At 44.3% G+C, this 12168-nt stretch overlaps 1 protein-coding gene across 18 annotated transcripts in view; it reads right to left on the reverse strand.

Annotated features, from left to right (window-relative positions):
• SEC22C (SEC22 homolog C, vesicle trafficking protein) overlaps positions 1-12168 on the reverse strand; it is a 44187-nt gene that overhangs the window by 8080 nt on the left and 23939 nt on the right. For 16 of the 18 annotated variants that reach the window (XR_002337464.1, XR_002337466.1, XR_002337465.1 and 13 more), the window contains 5 exons: positions 10369-10577; positions 7507-7670; positions 5574-5753; positions 2765-2883; positions 1631-1696 (listed from right to left, as the gene is read on the reverse strand). Coding sequence is in view for 15 of the 18 variants with exons in the window: in XM_021068240.1 (XP_020923899.1) it covers positions 1631-1696; positions 2765-2883; positions 5574-5753; positions 7507-7670; positions 10369-10550 (711 nt within the window). In the remaining 3 variants the exon portion in view is untranslated. Of the gene's footprint in view, positions 1-1630; positions 1697-2764; positions 2884-5573; positions 5754-7506; positions 7671-10368; positions 10578-11390; positions 11550-12168 lie in introns of all 18 variants that reach the window. The other 2 variants (XM_021068238.1, XM_005669393.3) reach the window with 2 other exon arrangements.

Genomic DNA, 12168 nt, shown 5'->3' on the forward strand with positions numbered 1-12168 from the left:
CTAGTATCCCTGAGGATGTGGGTCCAAGGTTGCTGTGTCTGTGGCCAGCTCTGATTTGACCCAGGAACTTCCATATGCTGCAGGTGTGGCCCTAAAAGAAAAAAAAAAAGAAGCACATTGTCAAAACCCCGAGCAATCTGACAAAAGCTCAAGTTACAGTGAGAAAGAGTTCCCTGTTGAAAGAGCTATCTGAGGAAGACTGCGATTGAGGGGATGAAGATGGAATTGTAAGATCCTTGCAGCCCTGAAACACAGGCTTCAGGAAACTTTTCCTGGCAATACCCAAGGTTTTGGAGACTTGTTTTCTAAAATCTGAGTGCATTTTAAATCTTGGGTTGAAAATTTCTTTCTGCACAATCAGATAATTCTTAATAGACCGTCTAGGATATATGTGGAAAACAGGAAGTACCCTGAGAACAGAAATTTTAATTTAAAAAAAAAAGAAGAAGAAGCAGCTTAAACATGCAGAGAAGGTACTAAAATCCTAGCCCATGTGAAGGATGAGGAAAGAGAGTAAGGTTTTTACTAGAACTAACTCTTCCCATAGGGGATTCAAAAGCTCCCTTTAACCCCACTCCTTAGGTATACAACTTATTTGAAAATAACTAGTCAGGGAGTTCCCATCGTGGCTAAGTGGTTAGTGAATCTGACCAGGAACCATGAGGTTGTGGGTTCGATCCCTGGTCTTGCTCAGTGGGTTAAGGATCCGGCATTGCCATGAGCTGTGGTGTGGGTCACAGACTCAGCTTGGATTGCTGTGGCTCTGGTGTAGGCCAGTGGCTACAGCTCTGATTGGACCCCTAGCCTGGGAACCTCCATATGCCACGGGAGTGGCTCAAGAAAAGACAAAAAAAAAAAAAAAAAAAAAAAGAAAGAAAGAAAGAAAGAAAATAACTAATCCAGCAACTAATCCTAGCCCAGGAACTTCCATATGCTGTCATGGCTCACTGGAAACGAATCTGACTAGTATCCATGAGGATGCAGGTTTGATCCCTGACCTCGATCAGCAAGTTAAGGATCCTGTGTTGCCACCAGCTGTGGTGTAGGTTGCAGACGGGGTTAAGGATCCTGCGTTGCTGTGGCTGTGGTGTAGTTTGGAAGCTACAGCTCCGATTCAACCCCTAGCCTGGGAACCTCCATATGCCACAGGTGCAGCCCTAAAAAGACAACAAAAAAATATTTTTTTGCCCAGTCTTGTGTTTGAAAAAAAATACATATATGTAGGTGCCACCTCTGCAGAAGGACATTTCTGTACTTGGACTCCTCGACAATAAGCACAAGGCAGGACCCTGCCTCATACTAGTCAGGCCCAGCCCAATCCCCACAGCAATCTCACCCCTCATTTCCTGGAAGCCAGGTCCAAATTCCTGGTTTCTATTCTCTACTGTCAAAGGCCCTATGGCCTAGGCCAAGTGGCTTTCCCCTTCTGAGCCCAAAGATCTTTTCTCTATAAAATGAGAAGACTGGGCAAGATGGGCCAAGGGTTCTTTCTAAGGGCTGGTATTGTCTATGATTTGAACCAAGGCTTTAGTAGAACAAAAGAAGAATTTAGAAACTTGTTTATGGTTCCAGCAGAACAAAATAAGGCCAGGGTCTAGCCCACTTACTAAAACATCAATGTTTCACTCACCTGGAAAATGCAGGCTACAAAAGGAATAAGAAAAGCCAGGATATTTCCAATTTCTTCATGTGCAACCTAAGACAAATGTGAGGAACACACAAAAAAGAAGTATTTAGAGGAAAGGAAACACTATGACATGAAATGCTTTACTCCTCATTGGGTCTAGTATGGTTGACAGTTCAAAATCTCTAGCTGGGTGAGAAACAAGGCCACATTCAGCCATCAGACCAGGGTATGATACCAGGTATGAAATCCTTCTGAATGGTCTGGTCACACTAAGCATCCTCTCATCTCCATGCATCTATACCGAGCCCTCAACCTGAAATGACGCCACCCTCAAAATCCTACTTACCTGTCAGTACTAAGCTTTCCCCAATTCCTCCCACCCTCAGGTACTGCCACCTCCTTAGTGATTTTGCCACACTCAACCTTGTGCCCCAAGGCAGGGACTACATCCTGACAACAAGTGCCTGTTCTCGTGCCTACAGACACTTGGTAAGTATCTGCATGATATAAATCAGTCCATGAGACAACTCTTCCCAGTGGGAAGAGCCTGAACCTTAAAGTCTAAGAGTCAAGCATTTGCCTTGGATGAATAATACAGCCCCTGCAGTGACTCCTGGGGTCCCTAGGACCACAGGGTGGCCTGATCTCCTAGGAGCAAGTTGTCCATTCCTCACCATTATCCCAGCAGGCCCCTTTGGCTTCTTAGGAAAACAGATGCAAAAGAGCAAGTTTCATATTCAACCTACTATAGAGAATTAAATGAGAAGTAGTTTTTACTTGAATTTTGTTTTGTTTTTGTTTTGCTATTTTAGGGCCATACTGGTGGCATATGGAGGTTCCCAGGCTAGGAGTCCAATCAGAGCTACAGTTGCTGGCCTATGCCACAGCCACAGCAATGCCAGATCCAACCCATGTCTGTGACCTACACCCAGCTCACGGCAACGCCAGATCCTTAACCCACTGATCGAGTCCAGGGATCGAACCCGCATCTTCATGGATCCTAGTCGGGGTTTGCCACGAAGGGAACTCCTCTTGAATTTTTTTAATGTAGTGCATAATAACCTTATAAATGATACATATCCCCATCCATTTCTTCCATCAAGTGTCTTTCAATTTAAACTGTATAGAAAAGGTTACCTGTAAAGAATGTTCTGCAAGGTGAATTCCACGAATGAGGTTCAGGGCAGCACACATGATGTTGAGAATAAGGGAAAGAACACCTAGGGCCGTCACTGGCTCCATTCGGAAATTAGGAGCTTCACAGTGAAAAAGAAAGAAGAGTCTAGTGAAAATAATTTCTATGTGAAAGAAAAATAAAGACATTAACTAGACCTCCAATAATGAAAAGGTCTGTTACACTAAACACACAATTGCAAACATATTAATTTAAAAAGTTAGCTGTAATTAAAGGAAGGAAAGGCAAGAAATGAAGGACAGAATGGATCTCGGACTCTGAGGTGAATTTCTTCTACAAAGAGGCCCTTCTCTGAGCAAGCACAAATTTTTCAAGTGCTTCATTTCCTTTCCATTTAAAACTGGTTCTTGGCCAGAGACAGTATGGCCCCTCAATGATCAGTGGCAATGTTTAAAGACATTTTGGGTTATCCCTACTGGGGACAGGTTGCTATAGGCATTCACAGTGGGTAGAGGCCATGAATGCTTCTAAACATCCTACAATGCACAAGACAGCCCCCACAACAAAGCATTATCCAGAACAAAAATTCAACAGGGCTTAGGTTGAGAAATCCTGATTTAAAGCAATTTATGGCTTTAATTGTAAATTGACTGTCAAATTTGAAAGCATTTATTTCTATTACACACCTCAACCCTCAGCTTGTAAAATGTTTCACTCTTTTTCTGAAAAGGACACTATCCAGTGTCATGCATGGGAAGAGGAGGGAACATTGATTATTTCAGCTTACAAGTTGTTTCTAACACTCTAATTAGGACAAATGATCATCTTCTCTTTAAAGACAACTGCTAAAATGGATTCTGGTTCACACAGTTAAATGGTGTCCCAATCATTTTCTTGCTACGCTCTTATTAAATCATCCTTTCTTGTCCTTACATTTCCCACATACAAATACTCGCACAAAATATCTAGCCACAACCCAACCAATGCCTACGGTTAGTGTGTTAGAGTTTCCATCTAGCAATTCAAAGTTCCTGTTAGAACAGAGCATGCTACCTGTAAAGATTCTAGCCTTAGGGCAATAGGAGGAGTCAAACCACAGTAAAATGTCCTAGAAAGATAAGCAAGTTGACACTTTCCGGATTTGCTCCTTTTGTCTAAATGGTTAAAAAACAAGATATATCACAAAGTTACCCTGTTTTCAGATATGACAAAGCAGAAGCTTGGGGTTCAATTATCTAGTCTTCCTTCCACAAAAGTTCAATTCAACCCCAGTATAAATTACAACTTATTGAATGGCATAAGAGCCAATCCAGGAATTTACTGGTTGAAACCAAATTGAAACAAAGTGAAGCCAAAAATGTGAACATTTTTAATATACCACTTTCAAAATTCAAGCAATGACTTTAGTATAAAACTGTTAACATAGGGAGTTCCCATCATGACTCAGCAGAAACAAATCTGACTAGTAGCCATGCTGACACAGGTTTGATACCTGGCCTCACTCAGTGGGTTAAGGATGCAGCTTTGCCATGAGCTGTGGTATAGATCGCAGATGCAGCTCAGATCCTGCGTTGCTATGGCTATGGTGTAGGCCGGCAGCTGTAGCTCCGGTTAGATCCCTAGCCTGGGAACCTCCGAATGCTTTGGGTGTGGCCCTCAAAAGGCAACAAAACAAAATAGGGAATTCCCATTGTGGTCCAGCGGAAACGAATCCAACCAGTATCCATTAAAATGTGGGTTGGATCCTCGCCTTGCTCAGTGGGTTGGGGAGCTGGCGTTGCTGTGAGCTATGGTGTATGTAGGTCACAGATGCAGCTCAGATCCCACATGACTGTGGATGTGGCTGGCAGCTACAGCTCCAATTCACCCTCTAGCCTGGGAACTCCCATATGCCACAAGTATAGCCCTAAAAAGCAAAAAAAAAACAAAAAACAAAAACAAACAAACAAAAAAAAACCCCACCAAAAACCAAAACAAAACTAGACTTTTCAAGTATAGACAGCTCTGTCTTCCAGAGAAAGATTCAGCTCTTACACCATTACAGAATTCTTAGAATGTAAATATCCTCTTTACCTAAAAATTGGTTTAACTGTGTAATTGTAACAAGGAATGCCAAAAAAGCACCTTTGTTATGTGCTAGGCATTGAGTTGAACTGGTGTTAAGGCCAGATTAAGTCACGGACACCAGGGCACTGTGAGCACGTTCATTAACATTTCTTTCCTCAGAGAAGGACTCAGAAATCCAAAGGGAAAGAAGGATGTCCCACAGAGAACCAGACAGAGAGAGGTCTAGAAGCCCTGGCTCCGGCCCCCGCTCACTTGCATCCCCATAGCCCTCCCCTTCCTCCATCAAGGAGAGGGGCTTTCTCAGTGCAGATCTGCAGTGTTTCACTAAGGGATGATAGAAGGACTCACTGTCAAAGGGAAAAAGAGAGAGAGAGAGAATGTGCAAAACTGTACAGTTCAATAAATGACTTCCAGCAAAAGAAAATGAAAATCTCCTTGATAACATTTAAACATGTAGACTTTACCCTGGTTAGGAAAACAACCTGCCAAGTCACTCTTCTGAATTTCCTCAGAAGAGCTGACTCTTTTCAGATCAACTCATTGTCACAACAATCAAGTTGTTGTTTGTTTGTTTTTTTTTAATAACAGCCACTGGAAATAAGATCAGCCCACATTTTTCCCCACATATTTTATACACCGCCCCTGACCCAAACACCTTCCCAGTAAAACAATCGATGTCTATTAGAAGGAAACACACAATCTCACTGCATCTGCATCAACATCAGAGAGCAGCAGGCCAATTACCAGGTTCCAAGTGCATCCGTGTGTGACCATTCATCACCCCATTGGCCACATCTGTGTCCTCCAGAGTGAGAACCACTGGGGGCTGGAACTTGAGGTCCTCCTGAATTTTTTCTAAGCTGTTCTCCATCTGGGTAGAACTTACATAGTTAAAATGCCACTTCACTTTCTGAATGACACTGTCTGTGAAAAAAAGAGCAACCTAAGCTGAGTGTTTTCGTCACAATGGATGTTATAAGACAATATGTTTATACAATGATGTTACAGCGAATCAGTCAGCCAGACTCTGAAGAGTGTCAACTACATATGAAGGGTCAAATGATTAGTACATATCAGGACTGGCCTCATCAATCTCTTCAAAGCAGAATAATCCAAAAGTAACAGTCTGTCTATCAGAACCTCAGTGGCGAGAGAGTCAGGGGACAGGGGCTTGAGTCTTAGCTCAAGTACAATCCTGGGCCATTCACAGAGTATTTCTAAGCTTGAAAAATGAGGACAGTTATCCTTGAGTTTTAATAAGTAGTTGAAGTTTCATACATACTAGCACAGCAAAATCATGTATAATTCTAAAATCCATGTACTTTTACTCATAGTCTACCCTCACTCAGTAATGAGTAAGTGTGATCCTGGGAAAGGTCTCCTGTCAGACTAAGCCCAATGCTTTGGAAGAAGGCACATGCAGAAATTAAAGGAGAGAAGAACACAGGTCCACCAGCTGCCAACCAAATAACAGGCAAGGGATGCTGCAGCTGTGCTTGGCTTGGGGACAGCGTACTCTCTTGCTAAGAAGAAGTTAAGTGGGGCTGAGAGCAGCAGTTGGATCAGAGTCTCATAGACAGACTCTGGGTCTGTGTCACAGGCCTACCACCGGAGGCCCACAGACAAGGGAGGTCCCTGGCATCTATCTTCAAGTGACACCAAAAGAGGCTGCTGGCCCCATCGCTGATAGCCTGGCCCCAGACCACACGAGGGGATGTGAGGGCTACCGCAGGAGTTGCCAGAAAGCATAAATGGCAGCCCTTCAGGTGCCGCCCTGCAGCTAACCCTGAGTACCAAATGCTGCCAGCCCCTCCTTCAAGAGCTTCACAGCGATCCTGGTGATTGACACCGAGACCAGAGAATGTTCCCCAACTCCCACCTCTACTTCTGTTCTCCAAGAGCTCAAACTGACTTGAATCACACCTGAGAGAAACAGTGCACACACTATAGTCATCCTGCTGTGTTCCAAAGCCCTGAGCCTCCACCCAGCCTCTCTGGCAGGGCCTAGAAAAGGAGTTTCCTCTTCCAGAGCAGTGCTTCTCAAACCTCTGCATGAAGGAGCAGTTTTTCTTATTTCCAAGCAGTTGTAGATGGATACTTTGATAAAATACAATAAAAAAAATATCGCGGGAGTGTCAAATTACCTCTAAACTCTTATTCTCACTTTCTGTCCCTCACGCTCAAAGAACGGGTCTGTGTACCACCATAAGCAGTGCTGCTCTAGAGTAAGGTTGGCAAGGTGTTCTCAGAGTGCCACAGAGTCAATGCTTTGGGCTTAGAGGCCCTAGGTGGTCTAGTCACCATAGCCCACCTCTGCCAGGGAAGGGCAAAAGCAGCCACAAACAACCCATAATAGAATGAGGGCTGTGTTCTACTTTGTTTACAAAAACAGGCCTGAGGCCACAGTTTGCTGACCCCTGCTCCAGAATTAGACATGCGGGTTTCACCATTCCTTCACCTTGCCCCTAGGCTCTGGAGAGATGAAAAGCCAGAATGTTAAACCTCCAAGCTTGAAGGCCACCTCCACAGCTGTGAAATCTCATGGTACAAGGCCATTCTCCAGTGACATGTTGCTGCACGTCCAGTGGTTTTCCCTGATGGTCAAAGCCAAATCCAGACTGGGAAATTCTATACATATAATGTCATAAAAGAGATAATACAAAAGAGGGTTACAAACCAAATTCGAGAAAGGCGTATGGCCTGGAGGCTAGGCCAATGCAGGTGGTATCATAGGAAGCTGTGAATTCCCACCACAGGGTCTCCAGGAAGTAGAAGGCCATGGCAGATGGACACTGGTGGGAGCAGATAGCCATGCAGGCCACATCCCTCGAAGAAGAGAAACTGGAACAAAAAGGTGTCATCCATGTTACCAGGGAACAGATTCATGTATTCATAGCCCGTGCCTGGATACCACCATTCCTCAACTACGGACTTCCTGGGCTTTGAACAGTCCCACAGCTGTTTGTTGCATATATACCATTTCTTCAGCTAGACCTGCCTGGGGCTGAGCCTTTCTTATACTTCCTCTCCTATGTGCGTAGCGCTATGTGTCGCCGACAATGTGTGATCATTCTGACTTTTTTTTTTTAATTTTTTTTGCTGCACCCACAGCATGTGGGAGTTCCTAGGCTAAGGATCAAACCCATGCCACAGCAGTGACCGCAGCCACTTCAGTTACAACGCTGGATCCTTAATCTGCTGTGCCACAAGGGAACTCCCTGACTTATTATTTATTTATTTATTTAGTCTTTCTGTCTTTTCTAGGGCCACACCCATGGCATATGGAGGTTCCCAGGTTAGGGGTCTAATCGGAGCTATAGCTGCCGGCCTATGCCAGAGCCACAGCAACTCGGGATCCGAGTCAAGTCTGCAACCTACACCACAGCTCATGGCAACGCCGGATCCTTAACCCACTGAGCAAGGCCAGGGATCAAACCCGCAACCTCATGGTTCCCAGTTGGATTCGTTAACCGCTGAGCCACAACGGGAACTCCAATAATGGTGAGTTTTTAAGTCAAAATAGAAATGAGCAGAACATTTTTTTTTTTTTTTTTGGTCTTTTTAGAGCTGCGTGTGTGGCATAGGGAAGTTCCTAGCTAATGGTCAAACTGGAGCTGCAAGCTGCCGGCCACAGCCACAGCCACAGCAGATCCGAGCCACATCTGTGACCTACACCACAGCTCATGGCAGTGCTGGATCCTTAACCCACTGAGTAGGGCCAGTGATCAAACCTGCATCCTTGAGGATACTAGTCAGGTTTGTTTCCACTGAGCCACAACAGAATATAGGAACTCCTATATTCTACTTTTCAAAAAAATGACTGTAGTACCTAGAATTTCATTTGAAGTCACAGGTTGTTTTTTTTTTTTTTTTTTTTTCCTTAACAAAGAAAAACCTTCCTATTTGAGGTACAGCACAAAGTTCACATAGTTTGTTAGGTAATCACAGCATAATGAGGAAGGGACCACCGAGGAAAGTGTTTTGAGGCTCCCAGAGAAAGGAGCTGCAGATGCAGCTCAGGGTTTGCTTCCAAGCACCCGAGCCCACAGCACAGATGACAGCTGCATATATATCCCTGCCACCAGGTTCCCTCTTCATGCCATGACTCTTCTCATCCAACACCACCATCAAGCCTGCAGTCAGGCCTGGACTTTTCCCTTTGTTTTTCTGATTCTGAGGCAGAATTCCCCTAAAAGGATCCCACCTTATCGGGTCAACTAAAAATTTACTGTTCAAAGGGAGCAAAAGGGACTTGGTAAGTGAAGGTCTAGAAAATTTCACTTGGTAAGTGAAATTCTAGAAAATGATCATGAAAATCTCCAACAAGCCATTTTGGTATCTGAAAGCCTGCCTTGCCCTTATCCCTCCATAGACTGGCTTCCTGCTCTAAGCCCTAGAATAAGAAATGATGGAATACATGAGAAACAGACCTTGGTGCCTGGTTGCCTGCATTCAAATCCTGGCTCTACTAGTTAACCACCAGTGTAATCTTAGGTAAATCACTTAACCTCAGTTTCCTCCTATGTAAAACAGGTATGATGTTATCATCTACCTAATAAGCCAACACAGCACTTAGAATAGTGACTGACCCAGGAAAACACTCAATAGTGTTAGCTCTGATTACCACGATTACTGTAACCACTTGGTTCCTACTTCCACTGATAGCATTTGCCACACTGTATTGTATTCAGTTCGGTATTTCTCTTGTCCCCTCATTCGACTTAAGAGTTCCTTGAGAAGAGGGGCCCTACTTGTGTCCATTTTTCACTCCCCTACTCCTGTCAAATAAAAATTTAATTAAAAAAATTTTAAGTGAAAAAATTAAGAAGCCAAAACTGAAAGCAAAAACTCTTAAGTTTTTTTCCTTTTTTGGCTTCCTCACTCTTGTCCTTTTCCTTTTCTGACATTTTAATCACGTATCTTCTCCTTCCTCCCGTTTTTTTTCCTACCTTTGCACCAAATACAGAAAAAACTACCAAACTAAAGGCATGAAGACTGGATGCTCATGGGAGCTCTGCTCATACAAAGGTGGGAGTTGGGGCAGCAGTGCTTGAGCCCCCTTGATTCTGCTGTAAATATAACACAACCTTGGGCCACTGTCTGACGTGAGACCGCTTTTATTTATTTTTTATTTATTTATTTATTTATTTATTTATTTATTTATTTATTTATTTATTTTGTCTTTTTTGCTATTTCTTGGGCCGCTCCCGCGGCATATGGAGGTTCCCAGGCTAGGGGTCGAATCGGAGCTGTAGCCTCCGGCCTACGCCAGAGCCACAGCAATGCGGGATCCGAGCCGCGTCTGCAACCTACACCACAGCTCACGGCAACGCCGGATCGTTAACCCACTGAGCAAGGGCAGGGACCGAACCTGCAACCTCATGGTTCCTAGTCAGATTCATTAACCACTGGGCCACGACGGGAACTCCTGAGACCGCTTTTAAATACGCAGTGGGATCAGCATAATGTCACCTCCATATGTGGTTAAGAGTAACCCAAATTGGGCTGACATTCCAGAACAGTGAACATGCTTGCTTACTGGATACTGAAGTCACGTCCTTTTGCAGAACCTCGACCTGGATACTGGGCCAATCGCAAGGCTAAAGTCTTGAGCCGTCTCCTGCATTCCAGAAAATCTTGGGTGTGGTAAAAGTCAGTGGAGGCCGAGAGAGGCAGTCCATCCCTCACCCTTACCACACAGGCAAAAAGGATCATGGACATGGTCCGCAAAAGAAGTCATGAGGACACCTGAGGAAAGCAAGGTCACCTTATTACTGTGGGCTGGATGATGGTGCCAGGGACACCCCCCAAAAAATGTCTACTCTGGGTTGTTTCACCCTCACCCCCACCACAAAGGCAAATGTGGCTTTTATTATTATTTCCCGGACCTCTACTGCTATGTCACTACCAGCTTTCCTCCCACCATTAGCCTCCCTGTCTCTTCTTCACTTACAGTCCTCCTTTTCCTTCTCTCTAATGGACCTCTCCACTTCCAGAATTAAACCAACTGCAATGAGGGAGCAGAGATGTGAAGAAGCAGGACCAGAAGGGCTTGGGAGAGACAGCAATGACAGCAGGAAGCAAGACACAGGTGGCAAGATGGCCCCAAAGGGACAGGAAGAACCTGACACTGAAGCACCAGGGGCAGAATCCAGTGACCTGTGCATTTCAGGTCACCCAGCAAGGTAGGAGCTGAGCCATATCCTCTCCTGCAGTGGAGTGATTCTGAGCATTTACCCCAAAGCTGGTGGCAAGGAAAGCAGAAGGCAAAAATAAAACAGGACAGTATGTCCTCTTGAATCTTTGCACATGTTTGCCACAGAGCCAGTCTTCAAAATGATGTGAGTACCTACAGATGGTTAGTGGAAGTCATTTAGAAAATTATATTACAGTAAAACACTAAATATTTAGCCATGGTATTTCAGCCCCATAAGAAACAAAAGGAAACACAGATTCTGAGGCCTCATGGTGCCTGTGGCAAATTAGAACAAAGTGCTTCTCAGGGTAGAAACAGCCCTGGACCAGTTCTGCTGGAGAGTCTGGCTGGGTTTCAGCTCTCACCTGTTAACTCTGCAGGTGCTCATGCAAGGCATAACCTGCACATCTGCATGTAGGATGCCCTGCAACCAGGGATTAGTTGAGGTGGCTATTACAGCTTTAATACATCTTTCCATGCAGCTACACATCCTGTTTCACAGATCCTGTTGTCAGCTCCTCTACCTGATAAGATATTAACAGGTATGTGCACTGATGGACCTTTCTTTCAAAGAACACGAGGGGTGTGATCTGGCATCTCAATTCCCATGGGCAGCAGCAAACAGGAGCCCCAGGATGCATGCTACTCTTTTCACCTCTGTGCCTCTGTGCATTCTTCCCCTATGCCTACATTCCTCTGATTTCCCCATATGCAAATCCACACCAGGGTCTATCTCCAATACACCCTCCTACAAGTACTTTTACCTCCTGTAAATTCCCAGAGGAACTACCTCTTTGTTCTCTATTTTACTGACTTAGTTCCACTACCTAAGTGTAAGTTCTAAGAATAAAGACCATATCTGTAATGGACGAATGAATAATTATTCCCAGTTTATACATGAAGAAACTGCAGTGGTATAAAAATAAGAGAAGTCAAAACAAAAAACTGGTCTACCAGGCAAGAGACCGTACACAGCACATTTTGTCCCATCTCTCCACACTTTCCATTGAGGAATAAAAATGTGAAAAGTCTCAGGAAATAGGAAAGGAAGAAATAAAACTATGCCTACCTGCAGATGATATAACTGTCTACATGGAAAATCCTCAAAAGCCTACCAAAAAACCTCCTAAAATGACTGAGTTC

Source organism: Sus scrofa, chromosome 13 (genome assembly GCF_000003025.6).
Source record: "Sus scrofa isolate TJ Tabasco breed Duroc chromosome 13, Sscrofa11.1, whole genome shotgun sequence".
In the NCBI taxonomy this organism is placed as follows: domain Eukaryota; kingdom Metazoa; phylum Chordata; class Mammalia; order Artiodactyla; family Suidae; genus Sus; species Sus scrofa.